This window comes from Antedon mediterranea, chromosome 6 (genome assembly GCF_964355755.1).
Source record: "Antedon mediterranea chromosome 6, ecAntMedi1.1, whole genome shotgun sequence".
Taxonomy (NCBI): Eukaryota; Metazoa; Echinodermata; class Crinoidea; order Comatulida; family Antedonidae; genus Antedon; species Antedon mediterranea.
The window spans coordinates 24019299-24042103 of record NC_092675.1 but is presented as its reverse complement, the minus strand read 5'-3'; the positions used below and the strand labels follow the sequence as shown (position 1 = coordinate 24042103).

At 32.4% G+C, this 22805-nt stretch overlaps 3 protein-coding genes across 3 annotated transcripts; all 3 read right to left on the bottom strand.

Annotated features, from left to right (window-relative positions):
- Window positions 1-806: 806 nt before the first annotated feature.
- Window positions 807-9147, bottom strand: LOC140051837 (adenosine 5'-monophosphoramidase HINT3-like). The gene is made up of 5 exons (XM_072097158.1): window positions 8654-9147; window positions 7949-8066; window positions 7553-7619; window positions 6611-6737; window positions 807-1523 (listed from the first exon to the last, which is right to left on the bottom strand). Exons 1-5 carry the CDS (start codon window positions 8903-8905, stop codon window positions 1347-1349), a joined length of 741 nt encoding a protein of 246 aa, XP_071953259.1. The 5' UTR covers window positions 8906-9147; the 3' UTR covers window positions 807-1346.
- Window positions 9148-10000: 853 nt separating this feature from the next.
- On the bottom strand, window positions 10001-15257 carry LOC140052200 (CD63 antigen-like). The gene is made up of 10 exons (XM_072097652.1): window positions 15120-15257; window positions 14549-14641; window positions 13856-13904; window positions 13266-13318; window positions 12983-13057; window positions 12674-12736; window positions 12285-12377; window positions 11661-11747; window positions 11351-11417; window positions 10001-10299 (listed from the first exon to the last, which is right to left on the bottom strand). Exons 1-10 carry the CDS (start codon window positions 15168-15170, stop codon window positions 10274-10276), a joined length of 657 nt encoding a protein of 218 aa, XP_071953753.1. The 5' UTR covers window positions 15171-15257; the 3' UTR covers window positions 10001-10273.
- Window positions 15258-20939: 5682 nt separating this feature from the next.
- On the bottom strand, window positions 20940-22804 carry LOC140052512 (aggrecan core protein-like). Its single transcript, XM_072098119.1, has 3 exons — window positions 22730-22804; window positions 22281-22305; window positions 20940-21874 (listed from the first exon to the last, which is right to left on the bottom strand). Exons 1-3 carry the CDS (start codon window positions 22802-22804, stop codon window positions 20940-20942), a joined length of 1035 nt encoding a protein of 344 aa, XP_071954220.1.
- Window position 22805: the final 1 nt, after the last annotated feature.

The following is a 22805-nucleotide window of genomic DNA, read 5'->3' as shown; positions in this document are numbered from 1 at the left end:
GACATCCCGTTCCCATGAAATGCACAAGCAAACACATGATTTAACACTACCATCAACTCTACTCATGGGAAACTTTGTTTGATCCAATAATAGGGTTCTACTTTATTTGCCTATGCTAAAAATGCAAGAAGAATGTGTATTAGATAGAATAGTGTGCTCACACTGTACAAACAAAGTTCATCTTCCATATTGCAAACAAGGTCTAAAAATCAAGCTGAATTATTCATCAAAAGATCAATTGACTTGTAGTCATACTTATAATACAAGTGCACGTGAGGTGTTATTGTATTAATTATGGTAAAAACAGGAATTTGATCATCCTGTATTGAATGCATGGCAAAAAGAGGATAGTCTGTGGCATATTGGGAAAATTGCAGGAAAACAGCTCATTCCGTGGAAGATAATTATGTTCAACATGTTGAAAATGACAAATTTGTGAACTGTAGAAACGTATGCGCACCTTGGCAGTGCCAGTTGGTGCTTCTACAGGAAATCATAATTGTTGCATTGACAGAACGTACCATGTACATATTGACCATGCAATTATGCCAAGGTTTTGAACATTAGAGTATTTCTTTTTAAAACTACAATATCTGTTTTGTGTATAACATTACAGAAAGCATTAGCAAAAGGATGCGGGTAAATCCCTGTAGTTTACAGTGAGTAGGTAATTAATGCATGTGCAAATTACCAAATGCTAACATTTTATACTAGATTTATATTTTTAATGCATTCAATGCTAAAAACTGTCTATTTTAAAATGCCATTAATCTTGTAAAATAAATGTGCACATTTATAAACTGATGCACTGATATAAATCTATTTTATTTTTAAATCAGTCTGCATCAGAGACTGCAGCTGGTAATGTAGCAACATAATAATATATCCATACCATATTGATACTCTAAATCAATTAAATATTGCTTTATTTTATTTATATAACATATAAAGTGCTTCCCAATATCTATTGGTGTGCATCTGGGTTTCTAATCCAAAAAATCCTTCCACATTTCCAGATTAGGCAGGCAGGTATGGCTAAAATCATTTTTTTCACATTTACGTGACAGTACTTTAATACCAATGTTTGGTTCACACTTGAAATAACACGCAATGCAAGGAAGTGATTTGACCAATCACATGTGACGGATCATGCAAACTGTAACTTATAATTTGTCAAATTACTTGCATTGGGTCCCAGTGGAGCAAAGCGTAAAAATGCTGCATCATTAAGTCCATGATAGGACGTTTTACGAGAAGACCAAATTGTTGTAGTTTTGCTTTCAAATTAAGTTTGTGGATTGAATCCACAGTAGTAGCACCTTTAAATGTAGGCACTCGTTTTTGTTTTATTTACTCTCCTCCACTATGTTTTCGTTTTCAACTTTGACCTGTGGAGTACTTGTCTCAGGCTTTGGATCTGTATTAGTTGGGTCCTCATTAGTGTCTGTTGTCGTTGACGGAAATGAAACACATTTTACAGGTGGACCATCCATTTCATTTAGTGACATCAGCATAGTATCATACTGAAAATAAAAGGAATTTTAAAGTAAAAATACAAGAAGCCTATTTATTTCATTTTTAACATCCATTTATTTTTCAAAACCTACAATATACAATAATAAAATTTACAGTAATCGTTTGATTGCCTAATTGCAATGCATTTTGGGTAATGTTAACGTTTTTTGTCAACCACTAATTTAAACGGTAAATTGCGAGCAGAAATGCAGTCGGTCTAAACATTTTATTTTTTTAATAAACGGTTTATTCGACGCTTTGCAGCAAAAACAGGCCCATACAAACAAGTATTCAGCTAGGCAAATGTGCATTATGCAAAATACAAATCTGTATAGGTTTCTCAGACAATGAAATAAATTATAATGTCTGGGTGATATGTAAAGAAGTACAGTAGGTATAGTACATTTCTTATACATAACAGAATAATGTGAATTAGATCAGCAACCTAATGCATCATCACAAGAGGCAAATAACATTCCACCTTTTTAGTTAAGATGTTTTTGCCGAGATGCTCATAGAAATAAAGTATAGAGCACAAAAACATATCATTATTCAATACATTTTTCATACAATTTTAATACATAATAATATCATACCATACATCCCCAGAATTAAAGAATAATGCCAAAAGATAGAATTTTATGTCGGGTGAACCATTATTTTAATCACTACAATTTAATAGTAATACCCCTTTTAAGGGTCTTTCACATCACATCCAATTCGGCTCCAGATCAGGTTTGTGTATGATTGTGCGTACAGCATTACCAAATTTTCAGCAAGTTTTGGTGTGTTTTTTTTGTATTCCGATATTGATAATTCACTGTTGGTTTGATTTTAAAATATTATATTAATTCAGGGAGTTGCTTATTTTACAACCCCCTGATTAATTAATATATAAAGAAATTAATCTAAGGTTAATTTATTTATGAATTTTATTTTTTGCCTGGATGTATATTTGAAAATTAATGTTCATTACGAAAGGGAGTCACACACAATATTACTGTACTATTATGATAGATTACCATATCTAAAATACATGATGTTCCTATAATATCAAAATATGATAATTAGAAAACAAATATACAGTAGAAATGCATACACACATTAATATACGATGTGCTACAAAATCTCAACAATTCATTTCACATGGATGTTTCAGTAGGAATTAATGCAAAAATTAATGATTTTTTTAAAAGTATTGTATTTACAACTGTTTGACCTTGACACATTCAAAGGTACGCATATTAAATTGATCATATATTTTAATTAATGGAACATTCACTATACTACTATAGTATAATTAATTTGTGCATCAGTGACTGATCGAGGTACAAGGTGGAAGGTCAAACAAGGTACCATATGACTAAATGATTATAAAATATTTATAATATTGCGCTTTATTAACCATCTCAAAGCCCAGTGGACCAGATGTAACACACAGCCCTCGAAATTGGGGCGAAATGACCTCGGCAAAAAAATGCCGACGTAAACGAAGCCCACCTCGGCAACACGTCGGCATTTTTTTTGTTCAGCCCCCAAAGCTATTTTTAGTATTCAATCACACACACATTAACTGTACTGTACCTAAAAATAGCTGTGTTGATAATGTACAGCGCGTCACACATACAAGGATGTTTCCACCTAAAGGTCCCTTATTCTGAGTGCTGCTACAAAACAGCGTTAATTCATCGTCTGCTGTCCATCAAAGGGGCTGAGATGGACCAGTATACCAGGTTCTTTAAAGTGCACACAAACAAGATGTGTACACTGGACATTCACTTCATCATACAAGTATTTATCCGAGAAGACTCGTTCTACCACCAGAACTATAGTTGAAGAGCGCCTTTAACCTGTGCAGAGGTACAATGCCCCTGCATTAACTGCTCAGTTACTCGACTATACAGTCGGCAAAAGGAGTATGTTTTAAAATGAATATTTAATTACAAATAAACATTTTATTTTTGATTGATTAATAATGTAATTCAAAATATGATGGCACAATACAACAAATAAATTCACTGCAACTCTCCATTGCAATTTTGAGGTAAATATTTTATTTTATATTAAAAAAATAAGATGATCCATAGTTTTTTAGGAATAAATGAGAAATAAACACCTAAAAAACAAGCAATACATATTCATTAATTCAAATTAGCCAAGGCTATTGTTTGTCACAGAAGTGTAAATCGGGAAAACCTCTTGGCTACGTTGACTCATCAGAATTTTCATAATGGTCATACTGTAGCATACTAGTAGTAATTCATTTAAAGGAAACGTCTTCAAATGTAGCGAAGGAAAAAAAATAGCCAGTCTGTTACTTTTTTTGTAAATCAATTAAGAGTATTATTACAAGGTATTAAGGTATACATATTAAATCCTCTGTTAAATATCATGATTAGAAACTGTTTTTGCGACAAAAATTATATCTTTAAATATGTAGCTTTTTATGCAGCAGAGTACTCATAAAAAATACCAAATTCCTAATATTATATTTCACTATAAATTGTGCGTTTAATATAATATTTATTATGATATGACACTGTTTCTGCCAGCCTAAAAATGTATTATTAAATGGTCGACTTAAAAGGAAGTTTGGGTAATATTAATGAAATAAATTTTTATCAGGATCAACCAAGAAGTACAGTTGGCACAAACAGTAACCTCTATTGGTATCATACATGTCAAGTTTGAGGTTGTTGCTGGTTTGAGGTTGGGACCCTGCCCCCCAACCCCATGTCAACAACAACCAGATGCAGGTACATGAACATTCTATTTATGGTAAATTTGAATATATGCAGCAGCACCATGCCCTTTCAAGCATCCTAACCAAAATTCTTAGCCTTCCACAGACAAGAGGTACAGGTAAAGGTGGAAGGAATAGCAATAAAGGTTCGCCTGCAAATGGTGAGAACTCTTTCAAACACTATGTAGGTATGCTTTGATTTAGAATAATATGCAAGAGGTTTTTACCTGAAAGTATTTGATTGGATGATGTAGTTAGTAAAGATTTTCATTTAGTAATTTTTTGATACTTCATCAAATCATTTTGATTGTCAATTTTAATTTGGACTTACTTGTATAATGGGAAGAGCAGCTATTAAAATATCAATATTAATAATTATGGATATTAAATATTAAAATGCATTTTTGGAAAAAAATAATACAGTAAGCAGCTTCCTGCTTCTGAATAATCATTATTCTAAAAATTGAAAATGCAAAAAAATGATCAACATAATGTAGTAGAGTGAGTCATTATAAACCTTATAAAAAAATTGTTCATGAACTTCAGCTTATGCAAAAACAAGAAATGGAAAAAAAAAAGAAAAATAGTGCTTGCCATCTTCTAGAAAATTCTATGACATTTTCACTGATGATATCCCTATATCATTGATCGGTGAAAATGTTATATAATTAAACTGACTAATGTGGAATGGTTTACATGATAAAATGTTCTTTTGAAATATGTGACTCAACCTTAAAGCAAATTCATAATCATCAATGTACAAGAAGAACAACATAATTTATGAGAACACTCTAGATAACATTTATTTATATGGGGTCTAAATTTGTTTTAAAAGTGTTTTTTTTAAACTCTGTCCATTTTGTATTTATTGATTTCTTTATCAATTATAAAACTTGGTGACTTCTTCAGTAAAAATATGGTCTTTTATCTTAATATCCTGAACAGAAACCGCTCGTCTTCTCCTCGTTTTGTGTAAATGGTCATAAGAAATAACATATCATTCCTCATCATATACCACTTCCTAATTGTTGGTTGCCTGGTAGCAAATACACTTTTTTAGGCCTAGGGCTTAGCCCAATTTTTTTTAAATTAAATTGATGAAATTTAGAATTGATTAAAAAGAAATCATGAGAAAAAAAAGGAAATAAAAGTAAATTTTTAAAGGAAAAACAAAACAAGACTAAAACCATTTGTTTAAATGTGTAAAGTAAGTGTACTACAATATCTTAATTTATTAACAAAGATAAAAGTAAAATTAGAATTGTTAGTATCGAAAGGTAATAAAAACATACATTAAAAATTCCTTTCAATATCCACCATATTTAAGTACAGCGAACAAATTCAGTTGAGTAATGATTTTATAAATTTGCATATAAAGGATATTGATGTAAAAAAATATTGAGGGCGCTATTATAAATTTAAAGAAGGTCTGGTAATTATTCAGTGTAATAATGTTTTAAGCTCTGCCTACACTATCAAATTAGTTTGCCAAAAAAAATTCCCAAATATGGTATTGATATACCAAATATGGTAGTAATATGACATCATCATGTCCATATATAGGCATATCACATTTTTTTTGTCACATAAAGTTTGATGTGTAGACAGAGCTTTAGAAAAATCAAAGGAAAGAAACCTAAACACATTGTTTATAATTTTCACTGTGGTTTGTGTGATGCAAGCTGCCTCAGCTGTAGTTTTGTCAGCACCTTTATTAACCAAATTTACGAAAACAACACAGGTACCATATAGAGGAACTGATCTCCTATGATAGTACAGTACCTGTGTATTGTTTTCATTAATTTGTTTTAAGACATAGTGATTACATTTACAAATTATTACAAAATGATTCAATCAAAGTAAAATTGAGATGATGCCACGATTGACTCTCTTTTATTTTCTATCCGCACAGACAACAAGATACACTGTGCGAATATAAGACACATGGTCAAAAGTGCCAATAGAAAATAATAAATTACACATATTTATTAAGCTTTGTTTAATGAGGGTGACTCAAAACAGCCGGGGCTAACATGCATGAGGCCCTCAACACCTAAAAAACAGGAACGATAACAAATACACAAAGACGAGAAAAAGGAAAACAAAAGGAGTGACCAACATAATTATATAAATATAAAAAAAATAAAGATATGTGGTTCCTCATTAAGGATAACTATGATAATGATGGAGTTTCATTTTTATTAATGTCTATTGTAAAATGATATGTACAGATAGCAGCAAAAAAGTAATATAATAACATCATTTTCACAAACAGAAGCATATTTATGGCTTTCTATCACTAGCAATTGTAATCAAAATGTTTTTGTCAATTTTTGTAGAATATAAACTCACCAGAGTGAACCAATACGAATCAGGCTTAAAGAAGAGTTTGTTCCACCATCTGATGCTTGTTTCTGGATACAAAATATGCATATGCAGGTGGCTCATACTTGTAAATGGTGGGCAATGGAAACCAACTCTGTAAGGAGTAAATAAAGGCAATAACTGTCCACTCTACGGTGTGCAATATTACAAAAAGAAAACTTTACAATAGATAATATACATGGTACATATTTTTCAAAAAAAATCTTTGTTTGTTTTGTTTGTTTACATATTGCCAAGGATAATCATAAGCAAATTCATTCACTATCCTTCTTAAAGGTGGCAATTCTGTTCACAAGACAAACATTTACACAAGATGCTCTACATAAACAAAGTCTTATTACAAGTCTTTGGAAGTGGAGTTGTAATTTGTCATTAGAAAAAATCCTGACATATGACAGGACTTGAACCCAGGACACTTGGATTGGTAGACAAACTACATAATCACCAAGCCACAAATCCACTCTAATGTAAAGTTTTCTATTGGCACAGTGTACCTTGTTGTCTGTGCGAATAGACAACAGCAAAAAGAGAGCACAACAACTTACATTGCCAATAGAAAATACAAAATTACACACAGTCAATCAAGCCAATAAAAAACTTATATTTAAACATCATTATTAATAATTACTCTCAATAAATCCAAGAAATAGACAGTTAACATAAATTTTGAGTTTCTTTTTGCAGATGATAACTTCTAAATTGAGCATTAACATTACTGACATTTTGACAGGAGAGAGCTATTAGTTAATTTAGTTTCATGGCACTATTTAAAAAAAATGGGAAAGACAAATAACGAATGTAGCAACTACCAGATGATGAGATGGGATATGGGAAAACCAGTAACAGGGGAATACTGATATGTAAAAGTAGACTGGCAAGGCCTATAATCAGTTACACTGATAAACTAACCTTGCTTCATTGATACTGCCACTTAAAATCTCCAGCCCACCTGCCCCTGCAGCAAACATGTACTCTACTATAGTTTAAAAAAAAAACAATGAATGATTTAATATACATATGCCGATCTTGTGTAGGGTACTAAATCTGACAATAAAAATAAAGAACATTTAAAACTAGGAATTAATCATACAATTGTTCTGATATCATACATCCCTAATACATTGTAAAACTATTCGTACCAGTAAAGTTTACCTTTTAATTGTATTGCAAAAAAAAAAAAAGCTCTGAAATTGCTTGCCTCTGTGATTAAAATATAGGCACATAATTGATTATCAATCAATCAGTTTCCAATAACATAATGATAAAAGAATAACAAAAATGTTATTGTAGGTTCTTAATACTTACATAATGGAATATGTTCTTTCTTCAAATCTCGTACACTGGCAATATGAGTGTTTGGTATTACTAAAAGATGAACTTTGGCTGCAGGACTTATGTCAGAAAACACGGTCACTTCTGTATTCTGGAAAATGTACCAATAATTAACATCATATACATTAGATAGTAAATGTATTTGTCGATCTGCTTTGGTTTTTTACAGGATCTTTTTAAAGTCTTGTTATTAGTACATAGTAGGACTTTGTCTGTGACTTTGTTAAATAACCCTTAGCTTAAATAAACTGAACCACGCAATTGTGAGGTCATTTTTTTGGCAGCTGTGTGGTTTATGTATTTTGGAGAATAGTATGCGGCTATAGGCTAGGCCTAGGCTCTACTGCTTGGCTACTCCTACTACTATTATTACTAGGCTAGGTAGCATTGAACTTTTCCTAGTCTATTTCTATCTACTACGGGCTAACAACCCTATTAAAGTACTAGGCCTAGGGCCTAACTATCCTAGGCCTACCTAGATAGGCTAGACCTCCTCCTCTCTAACTAGTCTAGGCCTAGGCCTACTACTATTACTAGCCTAGGCCTAGCTAGTCTAGTCTAGCCTAGCTAGGACGTCCAAGGCCTAGTAGGCCTAGCCTAGGACTAGGTAGGCCTCTGCTTTTTATTTAAACTTAAATACTTAAATGATGGAACTCAGTTCGCATGGGCAAGGCTTACTTGAAAAACAGGCTTAGCAAAAAATCTCCCTTCGTCTTCATGAGCAATTTTACAAAACACACAACTTTTCTTAACCAAAATTTCGTAAGCACCTCCACGGGTTACTGGCGTGTGGTCCTCGTCAAACACCACAGATCCGGGGTGAGTGAGGCTACTGCCTGCTGTAGTAGAAGATCGATTCTCTGGTGCATATTTATCGAAATCATCGTCTTCTTCATCTTTCTCTAACGTATTAACCCTTTCTTCATCCATTATCGTTTACAAATTAAAAACAATTACTTTACTACAGGTTTTTTATTACAAAATAAGAGTAACTACCCTGGCTGGATGCAAACGAGACGTTTGTGATTTTATTACTCTCTTTATTTCCGCATTGAAGATCAAGATTACATCACCGCTAGCAAATTTGATTGGTCAAAAAGTAAACAGGAAAATCAGTTTTCAACCAATCAAGATTCTCCACTCAGCGTTATTTTATTTTTAAAGAAAATATATCAATGAATATTGCCTAATCAGTTTTTTAATGGCAAGTCAAACACTACTACAATTACTAACATTAAGTTTATTTTCTTTTTTTACTACACTGTGTATAATTAATTACCTCGTGAAGAACACTTTTCGGGAACGAGTTTTATTGGCCGTTACAATGAGATACCAGTAAATTATACACGATGCAACATATATAACATATGAAAATACTGTAAAGACAAAATTAACAAAGAAACTATTTCATATAAATCTACTGTCAATTTGAAACTAATTGAAAATGAAAATAATAGCTAATAAAAACCTAATAAATGTGAGTGGCAGTATATTGTTATATCATTTTAATTTGTTCTTCGATCCTTCCATCCGTTTCTGAAGGCATCTAAATGAATTGAAATAATATTAGGAAGCCACATTCGATTTACGACGATCAAAAAAAACAAGATATTAAACGTCATATATTTAATAATCACGATGTGGGAAAGATGTGGCGTGCTTTTCACAGCTCTCTTCCTCCTCTCCTCGACACGGTTTTGGCTGTTTTCTGGATCACAGACGACAACCGACGACAAATAATAAGTAGTAGTCTGGGCTCCAGACGGAGTTTTGTCTTAATATTAGTAAAAATATAAATATTTTTGCACATATGGCGTTTCATACGTGTATTACTTGAGTTGGATACTCCAAATACAAAAATCAAAACGACGACGTGTTGAATGAAATAAAAAAGACAATAAATACAGACTTGGAGCAAGTCTAAATAAGTAGGTGCAGGTCGTCGATCGTCGCAGGTCGAAAGCAAATATATGTTTTGTCTTTGAACAATAACTTTGGTCAAAGCGAATATAGAGGCCTACATTTACCGGTAATGAAACTTGGGACCAGCTAAAGTAAATGTCAACATTTATTTGTATCGTATTTCTTACAAAGGTGCACATTTTTCTTATTTTGGTAACAATTAAATGCAAACTTCAATAATATACACAATTTAATTACATATTATGGTTGTTTTTGGCTTGACATTTGTGCCAATATTTTTAACCTTTAGGCCTAATAAATTAATATGAAATACATGAAATATGTTATATATTTATATATTTTATATATTTGTTTATTGAAAGTGTTGGTGACAGATTACAACTCCCAAGCAGTTTTTATACCTGAAAATATAAATGGAAAATAATTAAAATAAGCATATCAGCACACTCATAGGACGTAGCGCAACGCAAACGAGTTGACCAAAAAACGACAGTTCAAATAATCTATCGTTTGTGATTCGTCAAATCACTTAAGTTGCGTTACATACTTGGTGTGTTGCGTGCGTCGATAGTGGGAATCAATCTTATAGGACATTACATCCAATGTTCGCATGAGTATTATGATCCAGAACGGACGATCACTCAAAACGGTTAATGATAAATGACAATAACATTAAAGATAGTATTAGTTAAAGATGTATTGTCCCTTTGACTAATTCCAAAAACAAAAAAAATAAAAGATTTCGAAAAAAGGTGGGTCATTTTGAAATATCATAATAGTTATTAACTATAACCATGGAGATTAACTTATTTCTCCATGCTATAACCAAACATTTGTTGAAAAAAAAAAAATCATTTAACTGAAAAACAGAGGTTTTTTTGTTAAAAAAATTACTTTGACTTCCAGTCAAAGTTTTCGATCAAAACATATCCCATAATGAAACGCGCTTGTTTGGCTACTCTGTATGCATAATCATAAAACTTCCTCACGATCTGTGTGAAAATACCTTCTCAACCGTGACGAGTTGTAAACAATCCTAATTAGAATATGCATAATGTGCACTCGTGGTTTGAAATCTTTGTTTACTTTCGCTCGCGACGATTTTCCAGACGAAATGTAATCAAACTAATTTAGCCTACCTGTTAATTACGTATACTTGTTGTTTTTGGCTCGAATTTTCAACTTAAAGTGAATAACTTTAATATTACTTTGATATGGCCAATTTAAATTTAGAATATTTTGACCTTCATTTTTTTGTGTTTCAAGGGACAATACATCTTTAACGATACACACATCAGAAATATGTTTACAGTGGATTATAACATAAAGCTTAAAGGTGTGTACCAAGAAATTGCGTTACCAACATTTTTGACTAATCTATTTATAAGTTATTCGATTTGTTCTCTGTTACAACACTATACAGTAAGTTAATAATCATTATATATCAATCACCTTTGGTATAAGATATTCGATTTTTGATATGTTTTACATTTCTTCCCGCAAACAAAATCGCAAAAACCTGTTGAAAACAATATTGTTAAATAAGTCATTTTCAATCGATATCGATTGAGGAAAATTGTTCAATTCTTAAGCTACAATAGATGTCCATATATGGGCACATCACATGCTTTGTCACATAAAGTTTAGTGTGTGTAGACAGAGCTTTAAATGTTTTGTTCATCTTTAAAATGTTAACGCCCCCGCCAATTCGGTTATAGAATAATATTATTCAGTATACAATTATTATTATATTTAGGCCTACCTCAATAAGAAACACAACCGATACTGCTATGCTAGAGGTTAGTAGATTATCATTAATGAGGTCCCAAAGTCGTGTGTAACACGATACCTAAAAGTTAAAAAAAAGTTAGTCTCCTACAATTTTGCATCACACAGTACACAGAAACTTCTAAAATGTCTACAAAGAATGTTATTCCTTTCCTGTATATCGCATGTATAAAAGGGACCGGGTGAAAAATAATACTATCAGAGGAATGTTGAGAGTGAATTTTTTTTACACAAGTTTTTTTCCTTGATTTTATTGTGTAGAGATTGAGAGAGATAGAGATACTATTTGCAGGAACGTAATTTATTTATTGCGCTCAAAAATCGTATCTTTCAGCCCTAATTTCATCTAATTTTCCCATCATTTTAGAAATTTAGTGAAACCTCATTAGAAAACAGTACAGTTTGTTTAGTTTAGTTCACAATTGTTGAGTTGTGGAAGTTATTTACCGCTCTTCAATACATTATGAAACCTATCGGTTTTATATCGGGTTAACAACGACACACACGTACTTACGGAGGTTGTAACTCGGATTCTAACTCTCTTCTAACAAGAGTGGGTGTGGACAGAGATTACAGTGCCGTGCAGTTGTTTACTTACGTCATACAGTTGTTCAGAATCCGGGTCGATGCAGGAGTCTGGAACAGATCCTGGTGAATATTCTGATGTACTATTGAATCCGCAGCAGTTCATCTGAACACAATAAGTTATTTAGTTTAGGAAACGATTTAAAAATAATAGGCCCTACATGCAGATTTTCAAAAACAAAAGTAAATATTTGTTTAACTTTTCTTGATTGTTTATTACACATCATCAATGTTAAAAAGGTAGGCCTAGATCATTTCTGGTATATTTTTATAATTATGGTTTATCATTAATTGGTATCGGTGTATGGTTGATCAGAAGTTACAGCTTTCTTTGGAGACAAACCGCAATGTATTGTCCTTACAAAATTCTGTAAAATAAGAATTTAAATAGAAATTGAATACCTGTGATTGAACCACATCTATACTGACTTCATCCATTTTCTTCCAGACTTCCAGAAGAACTTTCTGAAAATAAGATCGTGCATTATTTTGTTTTAATTTTGCTTAATGGAGCTGAAGAAATTCCACCCCTTACAAGCAATAAAAACCAGTGCTGGAAAACAGTGAAGATTTCTTGACGTTCCAATGCTTAGGCTATTCTGACTTATCTAAATGTATATACAATAAAAACAAGGTCATATACTCGCGTGCTCTAGTTATTGTTTACGATCAAACGACCGACCAACCGACCGACATAGTGAATCTGATTACCTCTTCGTTCATCACGGCGATATAGATCCCTACTGCCAACTGCAATGTCACTACAAGTGAGAGTATGAATATGTACTGGAAAAAAATAGTAAAAAGAATTAAAATGTATTAGGCCCTAAACACGAACCAGAGGCGGATCGAGAGAGGTAAGCCTACTTGTTGAGAGTAACTTGGAAATTATGAAATTTATATGACTAATTCACATGTTTTGATAGCCGGGGTTTTGTTCTCGTAATCATCTAATAATAAACACTTTTTTGTAGACTAAACAGGACATACTTACTGTTTTTAACAGAGTAACATTCTGTACAGCAGCTCCAAATCCACCAGTAAGGCCTTCGTTGATCATTAAAAACAAAATTAAATCAGTACTAATTTTTAGTAGGCTATCTTTGCTATTAGGTCAAATCAATTGCGGCAATATAAAAAACTAAATATTAACAAATGTGTCAGTGGCTATCATCCGTTAACCTCTATAATATTTTTATTTATTATTTTTTTTATTTTATTCAGTTATCAACAAACAGCGATGAAACCGCCACTAACAGGTTGAATCTAAACATAATAAACTATAGGCATATTACCGTAGTATTCTCAGCAATACAATCGACACACCACAACTGCGTGTATATATTATCATGCGATTGTGTTCAGACAAGAATAAAAATAACTTTTCAAAAAATCGAACGCATAAATGTAAAATAATTTGAAATTGTCATTGTTATCTATTTGTTGTTGTTTATAATTGATCATGATCCACAGTCGTGCAAAGCATTTAGGCCTAGATAGCTATAAGCATATTGAAAAAGCATGAACTGTATTATTACAGTACAATTAATTTAATAAATATCATGAAAAAAAATGACGACTCACCAATTACAAACAAAAATGCTCCTAATACTAAGCCAGCAAATGTAACAATCTGACAAAAGAGGTAACAGAATTGTCAAAATGTATATAGTACGGTTACGGCTATATATTATCAAATTAGTTTTCGCATGCGCGTAGGCACCATGAAGAGCCCCTTCTGAAACTGTACAGTATGTCGGAACCTTATTTCTATAAAAAAAAACACGTTAAGGCCTAATCGAAGACCATCATTAAAATATTATAATAATAATATAGGCCAGAATAATGAAAATGTTAAATTTAAGTTCTAATAAAATTGGAGGCAGAAGTAACCGACGAAATCGGGACCTCCGTCTCAGTCAAATCGGCAATGTTCAGATATCATCGGTCGGTGTCCATGGTTTAAAACTGGTTCTGATTTGTCTGGGATGAATGATGACTATTATCCAATCACGACAGTAGACTTCACCGGCATTTCGGGGTAACATCATCAGCAGAAATACATCGCGACGAACGACAATGTTTTATTTAAAGTAATGCATTGATGCAATCGGCAAAGTATCTGAACCACCATAGTTTAAAGGTAAGCCTAAATTAGGCTTACCGGATCTTTGGCTAGAGCACATATATAAAACTGTAGTAAATAAAAGGTCCAGTTATGTCTATGAATACGTATATTAACATAAACATGATATAAACGACTATTCATTCCAATACCTTTGCTCCTTGTAGAAACTGTAACTCAGCTGGTAAATTAGTCGAGTGAGATAAAACATACCAAGACATGCCAATTGCACATATCCCAATTATCTGTAATTTAATTAATACAATAATAATATATCTGAGACTGAGCGTGTTATATAGACTTGGATATCCCTTTCAACAGTTAAAGATGTATTGTCAGTAAAATCAGACTTTGAATGGGTCATTTTCTAGTTTAATAAAGTTAATCACTAATTCCGTATAATAAAAGGTAAGCCTTTGTCTATTATTAGGCCTAGGTATACTTATTTGATAGTAATGGCAAATGGTCAGACCTAGGCCTAGCCTAAGGCCTAGCCTATTTATGCCTAGCCTAGGCCCTAGGTAGGCTACATAACCCCACTTTGATCTAATCTTTTCTTGAAACTGTTAACGAAAGAGCGGATATTACGTACCCAAAGTCTGCAAAGTAGGACTATTAAATCAATATACTGATAACTGACTGCTGGGCTGGGGCCACACGATGCACAGATGCATCCAGCACAGTTTAAAACAATTTAACTTTAAAGTAAAATTTTAAACTCACCAGAATGATAAGATTAACGAATATTAGCAGTATACGACTACAATTAACCATGATTCTTGTTCAATATTAGGATATTAGGCGTGGTGGACAAATAACTATAGGCCTACAACGTTCAACTTCAAAACTTGCTGCTCGACGCAAAAACATAACGCGAGTTTAACGGCGTTCTACGCTTGTTCTTCTTCTTCTTATATTATTCTTTTTGAGAGCGTACTTACGTACGCGCAAACATTTTTATTGGAAAAGACAGTAATTTAATTATGAAGATTCATAATTCATTCATTCGTTATTAGATACCATCTTATCGAAGGCAAATCGTATTAGGCCTGTACTTACCGAGATTGAAAACATAATGGTTTACTTATCCTGAGCCCACAATCTCCCTGATTGGACTCCTTATTGGATACACAGTTCAACACATGGTTATTCTGGCATCATCTCCATCCAAGAGAGCTACGGTAGCCAATATCATTCCACAACATGCTAATGTAAATCAATAATTACCATAATAGAAGGAAAAATCCATTAAAATCATGGCAAAAAAAACCCCCAAGTAAACTGTTACGTGTTTCCTTAATAATCGGAAATTTTTTTAATTCATTCAAAAACATCATTGCTGGCTCCTGACAAAAGTATGTATTATCGATGTGTTTGACTGCTTTTAATTTTTCTACAATCAGTAACAAAAGGAAAAGAAAGTTAACATCAAACAGTCATTTAAGCCGGTTGGCGTGTCAAACAATTTAAAAATATCGGGTACCGAGCTCCGGAAAAAACACGTCTCTCGACTGCAGGAGATTACAAAAAAGATTTTTTATAAGCAAAATCAATAATGTTTTGCGTTTTTTCAGCAAAGGTGAATAACGTTATTATCTACAAAATGTTATTTTATTCATGCTAATGTTTCGTGTTTTGGAGGACAATACATTTTATAGACTTCGTTGTTTAGACAGACACGCTGTATCAAAATGTTGAGTAATCGTCTTGTGAATCGTAACGTACTTTAAATGTTAACCTTATAAATGAACTTACGTTTATTTAAATTTGATTAGGTCTATATATATTGTTTGTCTTCATGCTACTGGGTAAGTTACTTTAAAGATGTATTTCCCCTTGAAACACAAAAAATGAAGGTCAAAATATTCTAAATTTAAATTTTCCATATTAAAGTATTATTAAAGTTATTCACCATAAGTCGAAAATTTGAGCCAGAAACAACAAGTTTATGTAATTAACAGGTAAAATAAATTTGATTGATTTGATCGTCTGGAAAATCGTCGAGAGCGAAAGTAAACTAAGATTTTAAACCACGAGTATGCATTATGCATGATGCTAATTAGGATTGTTTACAACTCGTCACGGTTGAGAAGGTGTACAGATCGTGAGGAAGTTTTATGATTATGCACACAGAGTAGCAAAACAAGTGCGTTGCATTATGAGATATGTGTTAATTTTTGAACAAAAAACGTCTGTATTTCAGTTAAATGATTTTTGGTGAAAGTTAATAACTATTTAAATCCTTAAAAATGACCAACTTTTTTCGAAATCTTTTATTTTTTATTTTTTTTTGAATTAGTCAAAGGGACAAAACATCTTTAGCTTGCCATTTACTTCGTGAATTTTTTTAGGTAAGGTCTGTATGTTCTTCATGGTAATAAAGAAAAATAAGAATAACGTAATTAAGGAACTGCCTTCTGTCTCTTAAAGGTTTTCAAATATAGAATAGGCCCAGCTTACTTCAATTTTTCATTTCATTTCAAAAGACATTTATTTTCCTCCATAGCAGTAACAATACAAAATAGTATACAGAAATGATAAGGTAAAAAAATTAAGATTCATTCATTTATTTATTTACACAAAGCAAAATTCAAAATATGTTGACAAAATATGAATCAAATTAATAGTTAATCCCTTGTACCCGGAGAAACTCAAATAAGCACAGAGAGCTTTAAGATTAAAATTAAATATTATATCATTGCACGCTATCATTCTAAATATCTAACTTTCAAACTTTTGCATTCCTCTTTTTTCATTTCATCCTTTTTATTTGGTGAAAAGGGAGGATACTACATTTTCCTCCTCTGAGTTTATAGCCTCTCTATCGAACACAAATAAGATCACAAATAAGATAGTTTAACAAAAACATTTGAACCATGTATTTTACCGCCATTTCTCATTTTTACATTTTAATTAACATCGTAACTAAAATTTTAAATGAAAACAAATATGGTTAATACTGAATTCAAGCATCTTATTATGTAAATATACCTGTAGGCCTATTTTAACTACTTTAAACACTTACTTTTAATTGTCACAAATGTACTTATATGTATATAATATATTCACCAATGAGAATTTAAATAAACGTGAGATGAACTCACACAAGACAAAAAAAAAGGATTATGATGATTGTTGGATGGACAAAAGAAAAGAGAATTATATATACATATATATATATATATATTCAGGTTAAAATTTTCAGACCGTTTGGATAGAGTGCTCAATACCAAGGTAGAGCATTAGAGGTAGAAGATTGTTTTCCTGCCGGCAACAAGCTCAGAAAAATATTTAACAAAAATACCTTGAAACTAAGCTATAGTTGCATGCCCAGCGTAGACAAAGTAATTAACGCACACAACAAATATGTGATAGCCAAAGAAAAGTCTACTGAAACCAACGCGAAAACAAGCGGATGTAACTGCCGCAATCCCAATGAATGCCCGCTCCCAGGTAACTGCCTAACAAAAGGTGTAGTTTACCAAGCTACAGTAAAGAGAGAAGATTCATCAAAAGAAGAAACATATGTCGGACTAACTGAAAACCAGTTTAAAACTAGATACAGAAACCATACGTCTTCATTCCGGAACGAAAAACTAAGAAATGCAACGGAACTCAGTAAATATATATGGACACTTAGGCCTAAAGACTCTAAAACAAATTACTCAATTAAATGGAAAATTATAAAGAAATGCAAACCTTACTCAAATATTAACAAAAGATGTAATTTATGTATATATGAAAAGTATGTTATTATATGTCAACCAGAGCTATGCTCACTGAACCGTAAGAACGAGTTAGTCTCTACTTGTAGACGTAGGAAAAAATTCTTACTAAATTGCAGATCCAAACAGTTTATCTAAAACAATAGGCTATTGTATACGACTTCCCGATGACTCACTTCTATTAAGCACTATGAGACAACTGTGTCACTTATGTTTTATATTTCACCTGAAGAGTGCGGCCAGCTACATGCTGGTCGTACGAAACAAATTTGTAGTGATTAAAACAATGAAGTAACCAAGTTTTCTGCTGTTATTTTATTTATATATATATATATATATATATATATATATATATATATATATATATAAACAAATCAGGCAAAGACCTACCGTATATATATAGGCTATGGAGGAAGGCATAATCCCGAGAAGATGTGGATATCTTGTGCTGGGTATGCCATATGCAAATAAAATATTAATGTATACCGTACATTAGGTATAGAGGTAATAAACATTGCTCATCGTTGTTGAGATATAAATTCTCTGTGTGTAAGTTTGCTAATTACTTATTTATGATTATGGTATAAACAACAATAAGATAGTAATAAAAGAGTCCTTTTTCTTTTCTTTATATTTCATTTCATTTCCATTGATCTAAATACTTAATTTAACTTAATCACTAATACACTTATGATATATCTTTAAAAAGTTATTATATAAACAACCATACTGTATGACAATAATAAAAGTGAGTAATTTTCTAAATTGTATAAATATTGTTATTAACAATTTGTTTTCATTTCTTATAACATTAATTATATTGACAAATTGTAATAAGGTAGACTGTTCAACTAATCACTAATCTACTTAATGATGGACTGTACTTTAAAAAAAGGCGTATTTTGTTCTTCTAATACTATACCTATTGTATGAATTTTAAAAATACGGCAATGTTATGTAAACTTTATGATTTTCAACTTGTCTCTCGCGTATCTCAAATAAAATAGTTTCCGAATACGTTAATACATTTCATTAGTACGGTATATCAAGTTTCAATAAACATTTATTTAAGATGGTCATTACAAACAATAATTCAATAAACAATAATCAACAATTTATATAAAACCATCTTAGGGATCAAAATTAAAAGTAAAATTTGTCTCACAATGACCCCTAAAATAATAATAAAACTAAATAAGAACAGTACCGTACACATTAATTAGTAGGTTTGGTAACAAGATAAACTAGAAAGACACTCCGAGAGTGCATACCTCCGCCTCTGTAAAATTCTCCTACATAAGAATTCTCCGGTAAAAAAATATATATATATTTGTGTGTGTCTTAATCTGTTTGTGATTTAGGCTAATTTCACTACAAGCATGTGTATGCGAGTTTGGTGTAATGGTTATATAACAAGCCTTTCAATTAACGATAGCTTCAGTTGACTAACAATAGAACAGCAACGCGAAAATCAAACGAGTGAATTTGAAAAGAAATAGGGTTTTTAAACTACTCGCATCAAAAAACGTGCACATTAAATCAAATTATGTTTTAAAATTACAAATCACAAATTATAACTTTTGCCTCTTGTACAAAAAAAGTTTTTTGGACAAGTAGTAGTTCTCGAGAAAATGCAATTTCAGTTTACTTGTTACTTTAAGACTTCTCGCCGGCTTTTGACAAATTCTGTTTTATCTTTTTTAACACTAGCAGGTCTGAAAAGTATACTAATAAAAAGTGGTCCAAAATTGGGACCATGGTCCCAATAAATGTAATGGAATGGTCCTTGACCACATATCTATCTGTATATTCATTGGTAAAGATCTTGTAATTACTTTTTGAGTTATCCTGCTAACAAACAAACAAACACACGCTACCGATTACATGTACCTCCTTGGCGGAGGTAAATAAAGGGTTTTTATATTCTTTCTAAATGAATTTACAGTATATAAATGATTTATGGTAGTTGTATTATTATTAGATTATTCCAATACGTTGGTCCTAAATAAGTAATAAAAAACTGGCTTTTTCTAAGTTTAACAAACGGAACATACAATTTATGTGGATTTCTTATGTTGATTAATTGATTGACATTTATATTTACTGGGTAACCTCTTCAGTCAAAGACTGGTCTCCCAGAGGGCCCAGTTGGTGATCAGTGGCTGTGATGTACTAATACACATGGGTAACCCCCTACTCGTCTCGAAAGATGTACTAGGTTCTTTAAAGTGCACACGAGCTAGATGTGTACACTGGACCTACGGTTTATAGTCCTTATCCGAGAAGACTCGTTCTACCACCAGAACCATGGAGTGAGTGAGCCTCGAACCCCTGCCGATATTATGGCTACGTAATTACGGTTCCACTGTCTTAACCGCTCGGCCACTCACTCACTCATGTTATAGGTATGATCTAATAAACGATTTGAAAATAACATTGAAACAGACTTTGGTAGTAAACCAGTAACATATTCAACCATAAAAGAAGTAACTTTAAGTTTATGAAAGTCAAATATTTATAACATTTTAACTTTTTTAAACAAAGGTTCGGATATAGACATAAGATATTGAGATATAAATGTTCAAAGTTAAATAATTACTGAAAATGTACATTTTTTATTTCTTTATAATATTAGTGATATAAACATGAATTATGCTGACAAAGTTTATAACGATTTTATAAAACAACTTTTAAAATATTTTATTTAATTTATTCTTAATTAGCTATTCATTCGAGAATGTCAAATGCGGGAGCACGCGTCCTTGGATACAAATAACTAATGCTTATTTAACCCAAGTATTACCAGTTTCTGAATAAGTTATTTCCGGGTAGGGGCAGCAATGTAACAAAACCCGTCGTATTTAGAATTAGCACCCGCTGACCGCGCATTATTAATATCGCACTCATGTGCTATATAATGCGTTACAGGATACATGACCCTTGTTCCTTGATCAACCCAGCCATAGTTACAGCAATCATAACCAGCTAATTGTGACGCCTCTACTTGTTCACTTGTTGCCAGTGCTCCATCAGTGTAACCAGAGCATCTATCCTTAGCATCCTGGTACGTAAGCTGGTATCTTTCAATTCCGCGTACGTACATCACACGATGAGAGGGAAATGGATCTTGATACGTGATACTATGGTTTGGTAAAGGAATATAACACATTGCAAACCATTCTGTTGATGGATCTTGTAACCAAATGAAGTTACCAGTTGGATAAAGCCAAAATGTCGATGGAGTATTCCCCGAGCAAGGATTTCCCGCCAATCCTCTCAAGAACCAGCCATCTGTACAAAGATCAACACCTAGTGAGTATGATGCGTTAAAAACCTCAAAAGGAGTCGCCAGCCGACCACCAGTACCACCGTCACTGCATCTTGCCTCAGCTTCACTGCCGTTCAGTTTATCTGAATTTAAACCGGTTAGCCTTATAATTCGTTGGGTTTTCGGAATATAATCAAATAAACCTAATAGTTGATTATATCCTCTGTAACAATAATAGCCACTTTCATATGTTTTGTCTGGGAAAACATTACTTCGTTGATCTGGTGAATTCAATGTGCATTTGTCTCCGCTGATTTCGATGAAGGCTATCTCACCACTAATCAGCCATCCTTCGAAACAGTTGTCCATACGTGGTTGATACGCGTTGTAAAGTTGTTCATACGATGCAAGCGAACCTAAGTTATTGGTACACGTACTGGATGCTACTTCGTAAGTAGAAATAGTTAAAATAGAAAAAACATCATCTGAAAAAAAGACAATTATGGTCGATGTGACTTAAAAGAGGTTAGTTAAAAACGTTTTTTATTAAATAATCTAAACTTGCGGCATTTCTAAATTAACAGAGTTATGAGTGATTTTCGAGATAATTTTTAGTTTTCAACTCTTGAAATAATTTCTGGCCGGAAGCTATATTGAAATTTAGATCGTGTAACAGCACAGCAACTACGTTTGTCTTCCTGTTGTTCTGGTTGGTAAAAAAACACACACTTAGTTTTCTGCCAATTTACTTTGTGGATTTAGTTATAAAGTTTTTCTTGGCAGTAAAAAATAAGAATAACGGCTAAGGAACAGCTATAGGACATGCTGTAGTTCTTACTCAAAACATGTTTGAAACTTGTAGTCTATCAAAGAAAAATTGATTATACTCACGGTGATTCAAGCTGTCATCCAATACCTAAATAAGAAATACAATTTATACAATAAAAGACTGTTAAAATTCTATGAGTTCATTATAATAATTGTTGAAGTTTGTACTGTATTATTTATTTATACTAGGTGACCTCTTCAGTCAAAGAGGGCTCAGTTATGACCAGTTGCTGGTGCACCGGGGTAACCCCCTACTCGTCTCGAAAGATGTACTAGGTTCTTTAAAGTGCACATGAGCTAGAGGTGCACACTGGACCTACGGTTTATAGTCCCTATCCGAGAAGATTTGGTCCATCACCAGAACCATGGAGCGAGTGAGCCTTGAACCCTTGCTGATGCTATGGCTACGTAAATACGGTTCCGCTGTCTTCTTAACCGCTCGGCCACTCGCTCGCTCAATGATGATGTTAATAAGAAGTAAAGTTTAAATAGTTCTGTAACTATAGGCCTACCTTCTCTATATATTCATATGAAAGATCTTGTTGAAAATCTGCTGTAGATGCTTTGTCTTGTACATTTGTATTCATT